Genomic DNA, 21,456 nt, shown 5'->3' with positions numbered 1-21,456 from the left:
CTCTAAGAATGATATGAATAACCAATACTTTTTTTATTAGTATTAACAGAGATCAATCCATTACTATAAACAGAGGCCAGTAATGATTTATTATCATTATTAATGAAAAGCATCACTACAGGCATTGTTAATTAAGCTTCTTTACCCAAATACTATGATTCTTCTACCTATTTTTCCCATTTGATGTAAATAAACCATCTTTTTTAAAGTATCACACATCATTTACAAACTGATTATACAAGGAATAACCCCACACAAAGGAAATTATACTCTTACCTTGCTCCAGAGATACATCTAGTGAACAGCATTGACCCTATCTGAGTCAGAGATTTTCCTTCTAAGCCATGAAAACTGCTCAGAGTGATACCTGTCAGCACATTGAAAAAACAATTTCTAGTAAAGGTAAAAAAACAAAATTAAAATATACCACAATTCAGTCTTCTCTATGAGATGCACCCTAAGTCTTTATACCTATACTCAGTTTGGTTTCTTAATGTACATTACAAATACACACTAAAAACACAGTTTTTTAAGAAAACATTTAAGAAAAGATAGTGAGAAATATGGCTTAGGATATGAATAACACATGAAAAGGTTTAATCATTAAATAATGACAAAGCTCTCCTTTAAAAACTATTCTGGTTAACTTACAGCTCATCAGTTGTAAGGAAATTAAACAAAAATTCTTAGAACTTTAAGTTTATGAAATATACTACAGTTACAAAAACAATGGAACCCTATAGTAAAATATTCTTTATATACACTCTCTACTACTATAAATTTCAGGCTCAGGTTTTAGTTTAAATGCTGATTTTTGTCTAACATGTACACCTGAGTGAACCATGTTTATAACAAAATCCATGTATAAAAATTATGACAAAATTATCTTTATCAAGTTCATCAATAAAACTTTCTAGGAAATGAAAAATCATTTTAAGTGAGAACAGTATTTTAAGGACATAAATTTTTGGAATAATTATTCAAAAAATCCATAAAATAGAAGGTAGTTTTTGAAACTTTTTTTAAAGATCATAAAGAAAATTAATGTTATTTTCATACATTTACAACATAGTAAAATTATTATACAACATTCCAGATTTTAAGCTACTTAAAAATACTTTTATAACCTCCAAAGTTTTAGTTTACAAAACAAGTTTTGAATAAGTGTAAAATTATTAACTGTAATGAAACCCTTGTTCTGATGAACAATTAACAAATAATTCTATTTATGAACATAAATGATGCCACACCGTTTAATTGGCACATGCAGATGTCACTAGTCTTCACAATCACTGTTAAGAAAGGACTGACAACAATACTATATGCTTATGAGAAAGAAACTGCAGTAGCTAACTAAATACTTGAAAAGAAAAATTCATTAGTATTTCTATTAAAATTTTACAAACTTGAGAAAATATATACTATAAAAAATGTTTAATATCTGCCTTAAAACACATACTAAAAATGTTTAATATCTACTTTAAAACACATACTAAAAATGTTTAATATCTACCTTAAAACACATACTAAAAATGTTTAATATCTACCTTAAAACACATACTAAAAATGTTTAATATCTACCTTAAAACACATACTAAAAATATTTAATATCTGCCTTAAAGCACATACTAATCTGCAGAAATTCTCTCTAAATTTTGTGATAATTTTGGGAATGAACATTTTCATATCACATATGATGTAAAAATTATTCTATTCACTAATTCAACGTTTTGCAGAGCTTGTTACTTGATTATCCAGGACTTGATTTAACACTTTTTAAATTATGTACACAAATACAAATTTAATGCTTCCCAACAGGACACACATCATATAGAAATTAAGTTATCCAAAGGATCACTTATTCCCAAATTTGAATTCATTATTAAATGAAACAACAGAGCCCAAGCTAAATAAAAAAATCTTCACAACAGTACTAGGTAATTCTTAATAATCATGGATTTGTTGATTGAAAAATTATTCATTACTACATGTACAGTATGGATACTTATAAATACCTCTGTATGCAGCACAAAACATTTGGTGTGAATTAGTGGAATACTCTCAAATTGAAAGGTAAAATCTTTATTATTAGTTACAATCGACTAGTTTCAGCAACACAGTTACCATTCTTATATATTAGATTTCAAATTGTCTGAAACTGAGCGAAATGATACTTTAAATTTAGTAGTTAAATTGTCCTTGGATTTAGCAGTTAAATAAAAGCCGATATATATATAGTCAGTTTATGATATTTGCCAACAAAATTGATACACACAATTCTTTTTTTTTAACACAAATACGTTGTAATATACACACACACAACAATATAATTGACAATAATAGTTATTACAAATATTTATCATGAACAATAATTTATATACAAAATTTTACAAACCTACAAGCAATATAAAATATTTTTTTTAGTCTGGAATTTCTTCGTCATCTTATAAAGGGTTCACAATGAGTGAGCTAATTATGTGTTGATGTAGGTACAATTCACTTAACGGGAAGCTAGCTAGCTTTTTCCCTTGTTATTCACCAGCCACATGCACCCAGTTTTCCACAATATAACATTTTTGTAAAAATACTAATGTCTGACGAGAATCCACTGAAGTTAGATGATTTGTAATCTTGGGAACTTTGTAAATGCTCCGGGTCAAATATCTGAAGTTTTCTGACTGATAAGCATTATAACAATCACAGTTATAGCTTCTGAAGTTTATAGCACACTGACTGCAGCAAACTAATAATAGATACTCTCTTTTTTGGCATGTCACGTTGGTTATATTTATAGGCATGTGGAGGATTTCCAAAAAATTCAGATTATATAACAATATGAATTTATGCATTTACATACATACATATATATATTCTTGATTCTTACTCTCGAGAATCTTCTACAACTTTGGAGAATAGACGAGAGTTTCGCAATACATATCTAACACTATAAGCTATGTATGTTTTTAAATAGAAACTTAATCTAAAGAAACATTAATATTAAAATAAATATATAATAATAATAAATTCATCACACCATCATCAGGGTTAGTGTTACCAAAATGTCCCCTGTGGCACAGTGGTATGTCTGCAGACTTACAACGCTAGAAACTAGGTTTCAATACTCGTGGTGGGCAGAGCACAGATAGCCCATTGTGTAGCTGTGTACTTAACTACAAACAAACAAAGTTACCGAAATTAGTTGGCTGTAACTAATAATAACCAGTTAGGTTGCTATAGTAACCAGACGACACTCATTATCACTAGAGTGTTAGACTATTTGTTGTAGTAGGCATAGTGAAGTACATTATAACTGTAGTCATTTCTTACATGTAGCAAAAATTAAGTTTTTTATATGAATGAACTCTGGAGTCATTAATCCACTTGCCTAAATTATACAAATAAACCAACTTATCTCTAAAAATAGTTGAACATTGAAGTTTCTGTAAGTTATTACAGGTAATTTTAAAAATAAATACTACTCATGTTTTCATAATTTAAGTTCTTATTAATTCCTTAATCATGCACTCAAGAGCAGCTCTTTTTTTAAATAACAACTTTGTGTTAGTCTGGCTCTTTTCTTAAATTTTAGTGTTTTTTAAATTAGTAATTTCTATTTGGTACGGTAGAACAGTGCTTCTGAAACTGTTTGCCACATAATTTTTGCAATTATTAAGTAATTTTTTATTTAGTTATGTAAATTTATTATCAATTTAATAAGTTTTTAAAATTTCAAATTTGATTTACTTTCTCCTCGATACACAATATAACAGTAATTTCTGCCTATCTTAGTTGGGATGGAGGGTGCCACTAGGCCTGCCATATGAACTTATTTACCTGTTCCAAAAGAAGTTTGAGGCATTAAAAGCAGGAAGCATTGGGGTAGAATGTCTCTTAAAGGAACAGACACAAGACTGAGAAATATATTGTTTATATGAGGAATAACAGGAAAAAGTTTGAGATGTTCCCTTGAAATTTCCTGCATTATTTGGGAGTCACTGGCCATTACATAATAAAACTTCAAGTATTAAGAAATGAGCTGGGCGTATAAAAAAAGTTGTAATTGTTCCGTCACTTTAGTGGGCTTGTGCCCTTACCTTTCAAATCATTTAAGAGACTTCAAAAATGTAGCCTTGGAAATCATAGGATCTTCGAGGATTCCAAGTAAATACCGAGTGCTGATTACACAACCAAACACCACTTACGTATTTTGTCTATTCTCTCTTTTGTGCATGTTTAATTATAACTAATGAAATCTATAACATATGGATAATTCTAGTATCACCAGCAAAAAGAAAAACACAGCTAGATTTCCACTATTCCAAGTAATACAGAATATTGAGCATGTGTCTGAGGAGAAAACCAGTACACACACATAACTACTCATTTAATGCTTCATGTTTCTAACATTCTATCCAATGAAGGTGAGTGAGTTGTTGAACCTACTGAACTGCTTAGATGCATGTTAATTAGTTTATTCTAGGACAGACACAAGTTAAAACCTTCAACTAAACCTATTTTCACTTGAAAACTCTCACCTAAAGAAATTGGATTGTGTCTTGTATCTAGCAATCGTTCTCCATGTTTTTCTGCAATTTTTGTTAATTCTTGCTTCAGGTGATTAAACCTGTGTTTCCTTTGCTGCAAAAGCTTTTGAAAGCCCTGCTTCCCCAGATCCAGTAAAGTAATGAACATATCAACAGAAGGAGCAGCAGAAGCTCTACCTGTAATACAAAATATATATACCCTATCATACTTCACCACAGCCTCACTCACTGGATGTCTAGGAACATATTGCTTTACATGTAGTCTGTTGTATATCCACAAACTTTAAAAATATTTTATCCAAACAGGTTAATATTTAAAACTATGAATTTCATTTTACGATGTGTCTAAATATTCAGTTTCAGCTTTAAAATCTAAAAATGCAAGTGAATCACAGCATTCACATTACACCATCTCTTTTACAGCAATTCCTGTTAACTTCATAACGAGACATTTATTCTTTGTTGTTAAAACAAATAAAAATAAGTTTCCGCTTTTCAATGCTAGGTTAACACAAGTAGCAGCAATATATTTTTTGGCTAGGTGTCAAATACCAACAGCAAAAAATCCTTTCACCCTAAAGTGCAAAAAAACGAAAAACAGATAATATGTTTTGAAACTATAGATCTTTTGCAATATGTTGTTTCTTGTCAGTGGCAAATAGTTCCTCTTACTATGTGGCAGACCGTTATGTAAAATGTAACACATTTGTACAATGGTTAGTAAATTAGCTGAAACAAAGGATATACTTCTTGAAACAAATTAGCTTGACATTAACACTGATATCAATACACAAATTTGAAGCACACTGGCTGAAGCCAGTGAAGACATCTCACATCTTAATTAACTCAATAGACATTAGATTGAAATACATAAAGTATCATAATCAAATATATCATTTTGATGGAAATCAAATAGAAATTATCGGTAATAAATGTAAACAGTAAATTAGATTCCATGAAAACCTATAATTAGCCTATAAGAGGTGACTAATATTATTAAATGGAAAAACTGAACAGAAGATATATAAGCAGTTAAGTTCTAGTCACTAAAAGATCAAAATAATTATGCACAGAGCTTCTAGTTTCATATTACTTTTGTTTTTCACTTAACAATAATATCACAAAGATTTTTTTATAAGATTAAATTCACTCTACTGAGCCTGGGTGCATCTATTCAATGCACCTTTTGTATGGTTTGTTTATTGCACTGCAAAAACAAAAACTACTGGATGAAATAGTTTAAAACTTCAGAAGAATTTCCTACATGTTATGCAGCTAGTATAAATAAAATATTTTATATGTGATGTTGGTATGAATTTGTAGCTTTGAAAATTAGAAAAGATTTTATGATATATTGTTTAAGAACAATTAAAAATGCTTACCTTTGTTGAAGATTTTAATTACTGATTTTTTTTTCTCTTCCTACATTCATATAAAATTTTCTTCTAAAGTTTTTATTTTATAGAACCATTAATCACATCTTTGTTTTGATTAAAAAGACAGTGAATGCAGTTTTACTGTGAGTTATCTCAGACAAATCATGGAAGGGGTTAAACTCCCATTTTATACTAATTTATAGACATACTTTTCCATATTTCTTTTTTTTTTTTGTTATTTTCTTTCCCAATTCAAGTAGTCACTTGACCAATAAGGCCAAACACAGTGTTCTTGCAGGCAAAACAAAACTTGATATAATGAATCTAAGTTTCAAATGGACAGCAACTGCCTGTTGTAGATACCTACAAATGTAGAGGATTACGTTTCGAAAGTCTTCCGCCTCTCGTCTTCAACAACAGGAAGTTGCTGTCCATTTGAAACTTAGATTCATTATGAAAGAATTCATTATTATCAAAGAAAAACTTGGTATAGTCAAATAAAAATGATTTAATTAAGCCTACCTCATCTTCTCAAACAAAAAATATTTCTTTTCCTATCATACTGCAGCATTCTAATTCAAATGATGTATAAAATTATAAAGGAAGCTTTACAAAAAATCATTGCCCAATTTTAGCAAAGTTATTGACAAATATATTTTTCTCTAGTAACATCACTAAGCTAAGTTATTATCACTTTGTTTTTATCAATACTGAACTGAAAGCCACATGGGCTTATATTGCTTAAAAGAAGAGAAAAATATATCACTAACTGATGACCTCTGGAAGCTGAGCTATAAGCAATTACATCAAACCATGGAAACTGAAGATACAAAACATTTACAAGGACAAAGTAGTACTTTTTGTTCAAACTATTTTGACTTTCCTCCTAATGAATGCAAATATCATATTATGCCCAGAAAAAGCCAGGGAATTCGTAAACACTGTTTGAAGCGTGTTGAAATCAATACAAAATCAAAATTAGAATTTTTTATTATATCTTTTATAGATAAAATTAAATAAATATAACTTCTTTGACCAAATAAATTTCAACTATGTAGTTTTAACGTGTGGATGAACAAGTACAAATTTATTTTCTATAATGTTTTAATTCAAAGGAGAAATTTCACCACTGGAGTTGGGGGTGGAATATGTAGAATTAGACACAAACAGAAGTAGACAGTTAATCGCAAGCCCACAAACAGAAGGGAATGAGGGCAACTGCCAAGGAGTCAAGCAACTTAAAACAGGTCCAAACTAATCGGATACATACAATTTATTTTTTTTACCCAAGATTAAGATTTGCAAAAAAAAAAATTCCATTTCCTGCTGCTATTAATAGGATAAAAAAAAACAGTGTTATAACAGTCAGCAGTCTTGTTCTTGGGGACCACTGGCTGTTCTGCCCCAGGTCCCTGAATTGCTGTCAGTGAGCCTAGTTATTTCTGAATAAGTTTTTGGATAATGAAAGTAGAACAAATGGATACAACATTAACTCACAAATTACATTCAGTTTTAGTAGAATGTGTTGTAAATATGAACAACACTATATATATATATATCTATAAACACATACAGACATCACCAGAGCCTCTCTTGATTGTGTACATATAATGTGAGCAGCAAACTTCAATTATTGACTGTAAAAAGAAACCTAAACTCCTAAGTACTTTTTTTTTACACCAAATACAAACATAAAAGACCAATTGTTGATTGTTCAACAAATTAAACAAGCAACAAAACAATTGATAATTATCAAAAACAGTACAATGAAAAGAAAATATTCATTTTATGACTTAGAGGCCTTTCAAAACATTAATTAATTTCTTGGTCTTCACATTATTCTTATAAATACAAACTAATATCTTTAATAAAAACAGATCTATAAATTTTAATACAAGTAAGAGTTTTTCTACAAAAGTAGAGCACCTGGATAGGTTTTTCCTATTTCTTCAATTAGGTTTTTATCAAATCCAGCAATGATAGACCCACCAACTGGAACCATGAAGTTTTTATCACTACTTTGAACATATGCATCAAGTCTGCCTATTTTGGAAGCCTGTAAACAAAGAAACAAAACACAAGGTATTACATTACAGCAATGACAGACTCACCAACTAGAAACACAAAGTTTTTATCACAACTATGAATATATGTATCAAGTCTGCCTACCTTAGCAGCCTGTAAACAAAATATAATGTGTTACATTACAGCAAACCATCAACTAGAACCATGAAGTTTTAAGCACTTCTATGAACATATACACTAAGTCTGCCTACTTTGCCAGCCTGTAAACAAAGAAATAAAATATACAAGGTATTACATTATGATAAGCATTAGATAAGTGTTGAAAAACTGCATGATTAAGCAACTTATTAATGTTATCATTTTCTTTACCTAAAAACGATTGACTCATCTTTCTGCATGACAAAAAGCCATTACCTAACACACACTACCATGTAACTGCCTGAGATGAACTCAAGACTTGTCTTGCTAGACCTAACTGTCAGGAATGGCTTGGTTTGTAATGTAGTAGTCTGTCCTGTACTACATTACCAGGCAATACTCCAGCCATACTTTCCAAATGAGGAGAGCATCCACTCATTCTCGTACATATGGGATTTCATCACCTGATAAGGAACTCTCCATTACCAACTTTCCAACCAGCTTAGGACTGGGGAAGCAAGGATTCTCCCATACTTCACTAAAAGAAAATGGGGGTATTTGCATGGGGGAAAACACTGGAAAGATGCATGGACTATTGTCATCTGGAATTATGTCTACAGACTGAAAGACTGCAGAATGGGTTACCGTGATTAAAGAAAGTAGGTGAAAGCTAGGTGGGAGGGCAGGCACGCACGTGGTGCTGTCAACTTTGTTTTTGAAGCCAGGTATTGTGATGGTGTATAGCCCTAATAATGACCTTGAAGAGTACTGGACGAAACCCATAGAGTGTTTACAAAAAAATGAGTATGTTCACAAGCTAGTGCTCATGAGGATTACTGTGCATGGAGGATGTGTCACCCTACTATTGGTGGAGGGCTATAGTCTAATGATGATAACGATTACATCATACAATGGTACAATACACATTAACACATGTACAGGTGGGAAATTTGTCCAAGGCTTGTGGCATGCACAAGAACTCATATGGCATTACATTTGAAATAATATCTCTTTGTGGTGCAGAGTGGTAAATAGCATTTATGAAACACAAACTATTTGGTATTATGATGTATGCTACTGCTTAGACATATATGATCAGCCAAGAAAACTAAGACAAATACTAACTAGATCTTTACTGGTACAAGTAAGTTTTATAAACTTTTGTTGTTTTCTTAGGTTTAGAAATAACAAAAATAACTTGAGTTTCTTTTTAGTATGGTACTTATCTGGTAGTTCAGAAGTAAACACTCCCTCCAAAAATGACAACAGATATTAAACCTTCTAACTTGTGTTTTAAATAAATGTTTATTTGATGTTTCTTCCCACACAGAAAATATTCCAAGCTTATTAGCAAACAGGAATGGATATTAAGTAAACTAGTAACACTGCATAAACCAGATACTTCAAGTACTTTAAAATCATGAACATCTGTTCCTGTTTTTTTTGTAAAAGTAAATACTTTTATTCTTTTTTTTAATACACAAATAAGATTTGATGCTAACAATACCCAAGAGGATGTCAACATAGATTTAAGAGTTTCAGCTTATAAAGAATGAATAAAACAGATGGCATGCAATATACAAATAGTGTACAATGATTATTTCATGATCTTAATGTACACCCTTTTAATTTTGTCTATAAAATAAGATCTGGCAGGTTAATATACTACAGAAATAGTATACTAGGAGAAGAGAATTTTGTAGCATAATGCAGACTCACTTCTTGGATCAGATGCATGCACTTTGACGACTGCACACCATAAGCGTTATTTACCAGATGAGGAATATTGTACTGCTTACAGAGCTTAGCAACTTCTTCTAATCTATCAAAACCAAAACATAAAAGAACTTTTATTTCATTAAACTATGCAAACGTATCACCAAGAGTGTCATATGCTTTTAAACACACACACAGAGGAACATTTGTAAATTATGAACATAACTGATGTGAGCAAGTTGTTACTGTAATAAAAAACACAGCAAAAACAATGTTAATATGCAAAGTACTACAATAAAGACAAATTCATTTGATTAGTAACAACAACTAATAACTTTTATCGCAATCATTCAACAATATTTCATTTTCTTTGCGAAAGTTAAATAAATAATAGAATCACACAGTTAAAACACTGTCTTTCGTATTTCAATGAATTTCATTTAAATGTACAGTTTGTGTTCATTGTAAAAATACACAAGATCAATGCTTATTCAGTGTACTTGTACATCTGAATTCTGTTGCTCTTACAATGGCATCAAAATCTACTATAGTGTATTCAGTAATTGTATTAGATATCTTACTACCACTATATAACACTTGATATTTAAGAATATATAAAAAAAGTCTATTAGCTTATATCTGTGTGTTCACTACAGCTGGACAAATATAAATGACATTCTTACATTTAGCATTATATGTTAACATGAAGAAAATTGTCCAAAATTACATTCAAGAAAAGAATATCTGTATAATTGAAATGAACAGAATGCAAATTTGGTAGAACATGGAAATATACAGTGCAAAACGTGTCATAGTTAAAAATACCACATTATATGCATGTTTATTATGACTCTTATACTTGAAAAACTTTTAAACAAAACTTAAACCTATGCTGCAATACATGTAGCTATGAATTTGCTTCCAGTTACTTAACACAATAAAGGTAATAAAGAAAGTATCAAGATACATTTGTTTACAGCATTCGTAATTAAATTTAAGGCCAATTCATTAAGTTCCAACTTGTTTCTTTTAAAATTCAACAAAGAAACACAAATTTTAAATTTGCAGTTTAGTTATGAAATTTCTTAATACAGAGTTTACCTTAAATTATTTCAGTACATATGAGAAAAAAAATGCATAAACCACATGCACATATTGTATGAATGTTTTAAAATCCTTTGTTTGTAACTATGATCTCAGCTGATTTAATGTAACATACTTATCAAACATAACATTCTTAATTTTACCAAATGGAAATCTAATAACAGTTGCTACAATAGTAAGAGTTTGAAAAAATACATACCTGTCTGGTGTTCTTGGAGCAAAACATGAAGTGGTGGTGAGAACACAAACAATATTTTCTGCCTTTAGCTCTTCAATACTCTTCTCTAATGCCTCAATATCTGTTCTCAACTCATCTTCATACAATTTGTTCTGAACGATGACTGGTTCAAAACCTATTATATAAAAATTAAAAATTCTATTTCTAGTATTTAAATGCAAATTTAACATATTACTCCTCTTAATCGCTTGTTTGTCCACTTCATTCAACAGAAAACAACCAGAAATCGCATAGCTGCTCAAAAAACAACAACAACAACAAACACTCACTAGTTATACTTCCTAGAAATCACCCTCTGGTCATACTTCCTAGAAGATACACATTGGTTATACTTTCTAAAACTCACTTACTGATTACACTCCTATACATTACTTACTGACTATAATTCTAAGAAATTCTATACTGGTTTCAATTGCTTGGATGCACAGAATAAACAGTCAAAAAATGAAACCTTACAGGATACGTAGGATCAGTTGTTCTTAAAATTACTATCTAAATTTTAAGGATAGCATCAGAGTACTGATCCAAATAACAGTTTGAAAACTTGATCAAAAGTCTAATTCATTTTCTTCAGCAAACACAACCTTTAATTAAACTATCAAATTTAATGAATCATAAGTACTGTACACAGTACCCTAATTAATAATATATCTGCTAATAAATGTTTCTCATACAAACAAACAAAAAATTTATCCTTGACAATCACTTAAGTGGTAAATCCTCTTCTATTAAAAAAATTTAAAGATAAGATACGAAACAGAAGAACTAACAAATCAGACATGTTACAAAAAATAACAACAAAGAAATAATTATTCTGTATATAAAATGCATATTTATTAAAAACAAATAGTAGTAGCAAAACAAGTAAATGTAAGTTTCTGAAAATTAAGCTATTCACTTCATGATCATGATCCCTATCTAAACAAATTACTTTTGTCAATAAGAAATAAATAATTCTGTAAAGTTTAATAATATCCATACCTTACTTGAGTGAGTGTTTTACTTTATTACCTGCTGTAAGCATACATTTAAAACATGACTTTTGATCTATTCTAGGCCAGATGACGTATTTTGCTCCTTTGCGTCTGTGACGGAGAGTTAAAAGGCACAGAACCAGGCTCATTCCTGTTGCCATAGGAACCACAAAGGCAGAAGCTGTAGAAGGAGCTCCTGAGGGAACCAACAAAAGAAAATACATGTACAATTACAATTCTTTAAATGTAAGTTTAAAAAAAAAAGAATATTTGTCTGAAAGGTTCTCATCTACTTTATAAATAGTATTTTTTTTAATGTGCCCTTTTTTAAACTACGAGTAGAAGATCGTGTAACAAAAAGTTCCATCATCAACTGATTTTTAAAAAGGAGATTATTATCGGATTAAAATTTCTTTTAACTGAAAAATTTTCAAACTTAAGTTAAGACAAATATATCAGCATGGCATACCTGGCAAGAAAAATTCACTGAAACCCCTGGTTAAGTAATTCAATATTGCATACAAAAAACTGTGAAAGGACCTAACTTTGAGAGTGACTGTCTGTACACAGCTAGAAATACAGTCTTTATTCCTATGGTGAATGTTCTACAACTTGCATGAAATTGTTCAGTTTTACTCAGTTCATCTATTATTATAAACATCAAATATGTATATGTGGCTCTACACTTTTTTCTACAGACTAGTAACAATTAAGACACAAACTTACATGTACAAAGATATTACTTCTAACCTACGTATTTCATGAGCAACACCAACCTTCTATCAACCCAAGTTTTTTTATTCATATCAATCAATATCTTGAGTATTGATTTACGGCAATACATACATTCTTGCCAAATTGGTATATACAACTGGCTTTATTATTTAAAAGTTTATTTTTAGTAGTAATCTCTAAAGTTAACTGACTTTAATTAAAAGTTAATATTTCCAGTGCAACAAAAACTTAGAATTATATCAATAGATATTGTATGTCGTTTTCCTTACCATTATATTTTCACATACACATGTTCTTATTCTCATATCACTATATTACAAATTTTAGTTTGAAAATAATGCTTCAATAATACAGAAATATTATTAATGGTAATCACACTTATTTCTCAACCACTTAACACAGGATCTCTCCCTCAAACAGAGGCAAAGTATTGTAAGGAACAAGGAATTCCAGTAATTTTTTCTTGGAGGTGTTGCATACACCATTGTAAAGTCCAGAATATGCTGTATCCAAATGAGGGTAATGTATTTCAGTTGTGAATTATGATCAGTCATAGATACAAAAGTTGTTTTTATCCCATCACACAAAATAATTCCAGATCTCTTACATAACATTAACTACCTGCTTCACGAAGAACTTGAAGGACCAGAGAGTTAGTGAGTTTGCTCATTAAACTGGAACCTGCAGCCTTGGGCTGCACTTCATTAATATCTCCTGATCTTCCAATCCCATGTCCCATCCTTGAAAATATGGAGCAAGCACAAACACTGATAAGTCTAAATTCATACTGTTTACCTTAAAAAGCAATTACTAACATGTTACCTTCATGTAATGGTAACAACAAAAAATCATTGTTACAAAAAAAAATGTTTATTTAAACAATCTGAATATGAAGTGTTTTAGGAAAGGATAAATATATAATATACATACACAGATGTTACTTTCTATTGTCAAGACTACATGGACAAAATTCTTTATGTCAGAACAGTTCTACATACACATATGTTACTTTCTATTGTCAAGACTACATGGACAAAATTCATGTCAGAACAATTCTACATACACAGATGTTACTTTCTATTGTCAAGACTACATGGACAAAATTCTTTATCTCAGAACAGTTCTACATACACAGATGTTACTTTCTATTGTCAAGACTACATAGACAAAATTCTTTATGTCAGAACAGTTCTACACATGTTGTAAGTTCATAACTGCAAAACATTCCAAACAATTTCTATGAGACTTCGTTGTGTAATTATCAAATTCCAGTTGGTACATGTGTAAGCATGAATTATAATATCAATATTATATTACCAATGACTTGCAACAACTATGCATCATATATTGATCATACATTGTGGTCAGCATTAAGTATTACCTGTGCCATTACCAATGGTGATCATTAACTGTGTTCTACAATTAATTTATGCCAGTTCAGTAGAGTTGCTTGACAACTGTTTTGTCTTCTTCTAGATGATTACCAACCTTTTTTTGATTGATTGTGCAGACCAGCACAATCATATATGGAATTTTTAAAGACAATAAAAAATGACACAAAAATACATTAAACACAACCAAAGAAAATGATTTTTTAAAATTAAATTCACAGGTTTTGTAACTTCTTACAAAATTTCTACTGCTCATTTTCACAAACCAGTAAAATTTAAATTAGAGAATAATACAGGTCTATGGACCAGCAGTTGTGAACTGCCATTCTGATCTACTTGGCTCCACCACTTTTAACAAAAACCACACTATTTCAAAACAACCTGGATCAGAAAGATATTAAGACAAGGTCAAGATGAACTATTGTAGAACATATACCTAAAATGACGTCTAGCCACTAGCTCAGAGGAAATTCTTGCTTCACGTTCTCCAGCTCCACAATTTCCAGGAAAGTTGTTACTATCCATTAGTGACAACTGTTGAAGTAGAACTTCAATGGTTGTTTCATCCCATCCTTCATCAGGTAGCCTTCTCTGGAAAACAAATCTAAGAGTTGATCAAATTACAACAATGATATTAAATCTTTAATCTTCATTAGTATTTCAAAGAATGACACATTAACAAGTTTATGTAATTATGTCCCATTATAACAAGTTTCTACATAATTACATCCTATTGCTTATTAATAACCTTGTAACAAGTTTCTATGCAATTATACCCCATTGCTGATTAATAAATTCTATGACTGTAAATACAACTGCAGTACAAAATGCTTATGTTATTTAACCTTCAAATTACCAGCTTATTTCGATACTCATTTTTTATTTAAGATACATAGGGGATTACAGAAATAATTAGTGGGATTAATTGCAATATTAATGGTATTTTTGTTTCTATATCTCTGTTAAGCTTATGTTATTAGAGATCCTGTAACCAAAACATCACAGATCCACAAGCAATTAGGTGCACAAATAGTTTAAGACCCACGACATGAAAAACTCGGCCCTAATATGGCCACACCTTTTTTATTACTGATTTCACAACTGACTACTTTAAGCTTTCTATTGTAGTTAATATGCATTATAGGTACAGTGCATGAGGGTAATTTATCACAAAGATGACAAACATGGCAAATATGACATCTTCCTTTCTTTAATTTTTTGTGTTCATCACACACACACTACTAGTTCCTACTGTTTCCATGCTTCCTGGTATCCGATTGAAAATCTCAAAGTTGTGTTGAAATCGGCTCAACTAATGTGGCTAAACTGTTTACTAATAATTACCATTGGACTTTATGCATTGTTTCAATTATATGTTTCATAATTTGTTTTGGGGCAAATTTTTAGAAAAATGGCCACGGGTCATTATAAAATGTGTTTTTGAGTAACAATGGGCTCCATGTGGACTAGCAATTTGTTAAGCAAGTCAGTTTTCAAATAATGATATGATGTCCAGTGGCTTACACTGACATTAGTTTAATGTATGTATATATATTTGAGAATTATAGAACAATGAATACAAAGTTTAATGTATGATTTATAAAAATTGCAATTGGAGTTGTAGAACAAGAAAATCAGTTTGAAATCATAATTGCTGACAAAATCTTATGGTTTCAAACAAACCCTTAAGTATTTTATTTTGGTTTACTTTTCCCCAGATTGATTTACACATTTCATCTATCACAATGAGTATATTTAACCAATTTTCTAATATATGCTTTTAATGTCAAGCTTTACACTCATGAAAACACATCTCATCTAATGGTTCTTTTTTTTTTTTTTGTGCTACTATGGCATGCAGTCTACAAAAATATTTACACTATAGTGTGCAGTCTACAAAAATATTTACACTATTGTGTGGGGTCTACAAAGATATTTACACTATAGTGTGCGGTCTACAAAGATATTTACACTATAGTGTGTGGTCTACAAAGATATTTACACTATAGTGTGCAGTCTATAAAGATATTTACATGTGAGTGTGCAGTCTACAAAGATATTTACACTATAGTGTGTGTGGTCTACAAAGATAATTAGACTATAGTATTCAGTCTATAAATATATTTATATGCGAGTGTGCAGTCTACAAAGATATTTACACTATAGTGTGTGTGTGTGTGGTCTACAAAGATATTTAGACTATAGTGTGTGGTCTACAAAGATATTTACACTAAAACATGCAGTCTACAAAGGTATTTACACTAAAATGTGTGGTCTACACAGATACTATCATCATCACCATTTTAATGATTCACTAAAACATAATTTCTTGCTAAATAATTTATATCTATCCATGTTTTTGTTCAGCAAATAATAATAATTTAATAAGTTGTATGTTCCAAAAGAGTACCTTAAATTTAGGTTATAATTGTGATAGTTTTGATTGTTGAAATTTGTTTTAATCTAATTATATTTGCCCAAAAACATTATGTAATGGTATTTTGTACTTTTATTAATTTAAAAGCATTATTTATAATAAATGCCACCAGTTGCAAATAAACTAAAGTTAAAACAGTGATGATGATAGTATCTGTGTAGACAAGTATCCAAACTGTTAAATGGGATGTACATTGAAAAGCAGTTTGATGGAAGGTTTGTAGATTACCCTCATATAAGATGAAATAATAGTACAGTATTCATCATGAGATAAAGAAGATATACTTTTTGTATAAATGTAGAATTATTTTATAAAAAATATCCCCCAGTTTTTTATTTTTAGCATTAAAAAATATTTTCGAAATATTTACTAAATCATAAAGACTGTCGGGCTTTTCTAAATCAAACTTTCTGTGGTTTATTAAGCATACTCATTATATTACTATCTGCAGCAAGATTGGAAAGTTTACTGTCAAAGTATCACAATCAGACATAAATAGTAAATATCAAAGTTCCCAAATCAGATAATTGAAAGACCCCACTTGTAAAGTTCATTCTAATCAAAACTTTCTTCAACCAAAACAATTTGCTTTTTTTTATTATTTTACACTAATAACACAAGAACCTACATTCCAAATTGATCTTATTTGCTGAAAATTATCAAAAGTTTACTAAAATTCAAAGTAACATAGCATCTACTGGTATGCCTATGTCCCAAAAACGTAGATAGATATATTTAGAAGGGAAAAAAAATGTTCTCAAATCATGATGAAAATTAATCAGCAGTAAACTGACCCTTTAAGTTTATCATTTTAATGTACCTTTAAAACTTCCTTCTTATTGCAACTGATGATAATGAACACATTGATTGTTTTCTTGTACAGTTGACATTTTACAGGGTAACACTACCCACTGGAGTGAAAAAGTAAAACTGTTTGAGTTGGGCTACAAGATGTTGGAAACTGCATGGTTGTATTTCCTTTGTTATTTAACTATTAAATTCTAGAATAGAAAAGATAATTTTGGACCACATATATGAAACTGTATTCATAAACAGGAACACATTTTTATGGTGTACACGAGATATTTTGACTAAATGGGACAGGAGTTCAATTATCTATGCAGAATATACAAATGTAGTAAGAAAAAGTCTTTGAAAGTATAAAACTTATCATACAATACAAAAGATGTGTTATGTCTGAACTTCTACTGCTTCATCAATGTTTGTTCATCCTGGTATGACTTCTATTTCATGGTAAAGGATTCTCCCATGTATAACAAACTGTGTAGACTGGTTTAAGATATTCTGAATAAGCATACATGTACTGCAGATTGATATGAATGCACTTTACCTGTTCTAGAAGGATTCTAATCTTGTTTTCTCTCACAGACAGAGCTTGAGCAGCCTGCTGAACATAATTCTCTGGAATGAGTCGCTTGGAAAGTTCTAGGTTTGACTTATTCATCATAACTAAATAAAATATGAAAAAGAAACTATTTTCTGGAAACTTCTGATATGATAAAGGTTAAAGCTATTTTTAAAAAAATTGGCTAAATGCTGAAATTGAAATGAATGTTTTCTTTATCAAAATTGTTAAACTAAGAGCAAAATTTGCCACACTACAAGGCCTTAATCAATAACAAGTCACACTAGTGCACACTTGCATATAAAAAGTGACTTGATGCACAGTATGTGTGCAGACAATCATATACCTTACCCACTTAAGTTGTGACAGGGCATTGGAGAGGTAAATCCAGATTCTACTTTAAACTTTAACATCAAATACTACCTTACTTCTGATTGTACATGTAGTTAAAACTTTCCAATTAAAAGCAATTATAGTTGGAAGATGTGTGATATCATGTGAATTTCTTGAAAGTACAATAAACAACACACCATAAAAAATCAGCAATTTTGAGGTGTTTGTTAGTAAACACAAAACTACACTATGGACCATCTGTTCTGTGTCCAACACAAGTATCAAAAACTGGTTTTTAGAGTTATAAGTTGTCAGACTTACCATTGAGCCACTGTGGGGCATCAAGATGCAATTACAAATAATTTATAATATATTTAATATTATTACTATTAAGATAAAAAAGAAATGCAGTTACAACATTAAAAAACTTTAAAATACAAAAATCATTAACATTTCTCCATTTTCTGATATTATGTGTGAATATGCTGCCACCAAAGGATGAACATAATTTCTGAACAGGGTGTTTGATAGTTTCACTCAGTTTTGAGTTAGTTCTAACTTGTAAGACCCAGAAGAAAGCATTAACATAATACAGGTAGGACCTCTGGGTCTAATTGTTAGATTACTTAAAACCTAAAGAATAAATGGGAATAGTTTTATTAATATTACCGATTATAAAGGGGATTAAGTATTTCAGGTAAAATAATTTATGGATATTATATATTTACTAAATTGATATTAACAACATACAAATAATTATTTTCCAAGTTATTCATAATTATTATATGAGTTATATTATATCTTGGCCTGTCCCTTTACTACAATCCAAATTTCTGATTCCTATTTCAACATTTTTAATTTCAGAATAAAAATACGACTAGTTTAAAAATAGCCCAAAATTCAGGCTCTAGTTCTGCTTCTAATTTTTTTTTTTTTTCATTTACCTACCCTGGTAAACGAAAAATCTACAGAAAGTTTTAAAAGCATATTTTATTACTAAGCATATAATTAACATTAACTACGATTAATAATAGTAGTACTAGTAGTAGTACTCAGTAGTAGTGGGGAAATATGTCTAACTTTTACTCTAGTTCTATTTCTAACTTCTAGATCTAGACCTACGAGTTTAAGTTTAAAATAACAATAACAAAGTAAAACCTGAAAATTGAGTTAGATTTCTTTTTTTAATTACACCAATAAGCCTCTTTCTCAATACCAGAACAGAAAAATAATTTCGAGGATTATTCTCGCATATCTTACGCGTCGTATAATTCCATGGCGTGGATTCTCAATAAGCATAACATTTTCGCATGTAATGCAGAAGAGTCCTCTACCGGTTTTTTCTCTGAACTAATAAGGCATGTTGGGAGTTGGTTAATAATTATTACAAATTTCCAAAATGTATGAGCTGAGGCTTAAAAAAATCATATTCAACTTATTTTTGTTTCAAAATGTAATCCAGAGCCCACATTATCATGAAACTTATTATCTAGTATGATCTTTTACTCAATATTTTATGCTTTACCAATATATTTAAGTGTATTTTTTTATTTTTGTTGTTGTTTTTCGCAAAGCTATTCGAGGGCTAGTTGTCCCCAATTTTAAACTAACAGACTATAGGGAAGGTAGCTAGTCAACATTACTCACTGCCAACTACTGGGTTACTCTTTACCAAAGAAAAGTGGGATTGACTGTCACATAATAGCGTCCCCATGGTTGAAAGGGCGAGAAGGTTCGAGCCCCCACAGATTGTGAGTCTAGCGCTCCAATTATCAGATTATACCAGGACCTGACGATCTCAGAATAGAGTCTTGAAATTTTATTCATAAAAACGTTCATTATTTGAGTATTTTAATTAGTTATTTGCACTAATACCCGATTTTTTTTTAAACTGAACCTTAAAGCATATGTGTTCAGTGTATTAAACTTTTCATATAAGAATTTTACTTTTGGAAGAAATGAAAGTCTTGAGTTGGGTAGTTGTGGGTCTTTTTCTGTTGTGATCTTCTTGGGAGTTAGCACTGAAGAGTTAAAATTCCTGGAAATCAGTCTAACTCTGTAAAAAATGGTAAACCCAAGAATATATTAGTCGTGTAGTTTTTGTTGTTTTTTTATCGCTAAAAATACACAATTTTTTGTGATAAGAAAATAACATATATAATTTTAGAATGTCCTTTGATGATTTACAGTAAATCATGGGTATAAAATGCATTTAATTTAATTTATGTAGTGATGAATATTCACAAAAAATTATCCAATCTATTTACATCACTTTGTTCCCCAGTAGATATGCGGTAAGCTTATAGACTTACAACACTCAAATCTGGGGTTAGATTCCTCATGGTAGCAGGTAGTTTATTGTGTGGCTTTACGCTAAAACAAACAAATAACCAATACATAAAGCTACGATCTATCTGATAACTCAAACTTTAATAATTAAAACAACGTTACAACACAAAACAATCACTCCTGAAAACATGAATATGATAAACACATTTAATAAGTATTATTACTTCTTTAACACCCCCAGTGGCACAGCGGTATATCTGCGGACTTACCACGCTATAATCCGGGTTTCGATACCCGTGGTGGGCAGAGCACAGATAGCCCATCGTGTAGCTTTGTGCCTAATTACAAACAAACAAAACTTCTTTAACATAAAGTAGATCTTGATGTGATTTTATTAATGAGCTTCGAAACTTCCGCTTTGAAATATACATTGTACAACACTTCGAATTAACATATTTCGTTTTGAAATCTTTTTAGACTTAATTTTAACTCTCTTAGCAAACCGCGGGTGACAGTAAATTATAAAATATTCTGAAAAATATATTTTCAATTTGTCCAGCAAAAGTTAATTAATTAAACTGCGGTAACAGTACGCAGTGTCGTAGCCACGAGGGCACGAAAGGCCGCAATGCGCCCTCTAAAACTCTGCCTTAAAAAAATAAAATAATGGCTCTTTTTACTTTTTTCGAACTTCAATAATTTTTTCGAAGTTGAATAATTCCAATGTACTCATATATAAAAATATTAGGTACCCGAAGTAATAGTTGCTGTAAATCAATATTTATAAAAT

The 21,456-nt window shown here is 30.3% G+C and overlaps 1 protein-coding gene across 4 annotated transcripts; it reads right to left on the bottom strand.

The window, feature by feature from the left end:
• Positions 1-272: 272 nt before the first annotated feature.
• On the bottom strand, positions 273-19,701 carry LOC106473749 (O-phosphoseryl-tRNA(Sec) selenium transferase-like). 4 transcript variants are annotated; one of them, XM_013934428.2, is made up of 10 exons: positions 19,638-19,701; positions 18,030-18,148; positions 14,678-14,832; positions 13,472-13,590; positions 12,153-12,311; positions 11,103-11,256; positions 9,803-9,905; positions 7,847-7,976; positions 4,536-4,721; positions 273-367 (listed from the first exon to the last, which is right to left on the bottom strand). In XM_013934428.2, exons 2-10 carry the CDS (start codon positions 18,144-18,146, stop codon positions 273-275), a joined length of 1,218 nt encoding a protein of 405 aa, XP_013789882.2. In that variant the 5' UTR covers positions 18,147-18,148; positions 19,638-19,701. The 4 variants fall into 4 exon arrangements, with proteins under 4 accessions (XP_013789882.2, XP_022257851.1, XP_022257852.1 ...); XM_022402143.1 differs by having other exon boundaries at positions 19,536-19,651; XM_022402144.1 differs by lacking the exon at positions 19,638-19,701 and adding an exon at positions 19,594-19,617.
• Positions 19,702-21,456: the final 1,755 nt, after the last annotated feature.

The sequence above is a fragment of the Limulus polyphemus genome, unplaced genomic scaffold (assembly GCF_000517525.1).
Source record: "Limulus polyphemus unplaced genomic scaffold, Limulus_polyphemus-2.1.2 Scaffold6475, whole genome shotgun sequence".
Classification (NCBI taxonomy): Eukaryota; Metazoa; Arthropoda; class Merostomata; order Xiphosura; family Limulidae; genus Limulus; species Limulus polyphemus.
This window is presented reverse-complemented; position numbering and strand designations above follow the sequence as displayed.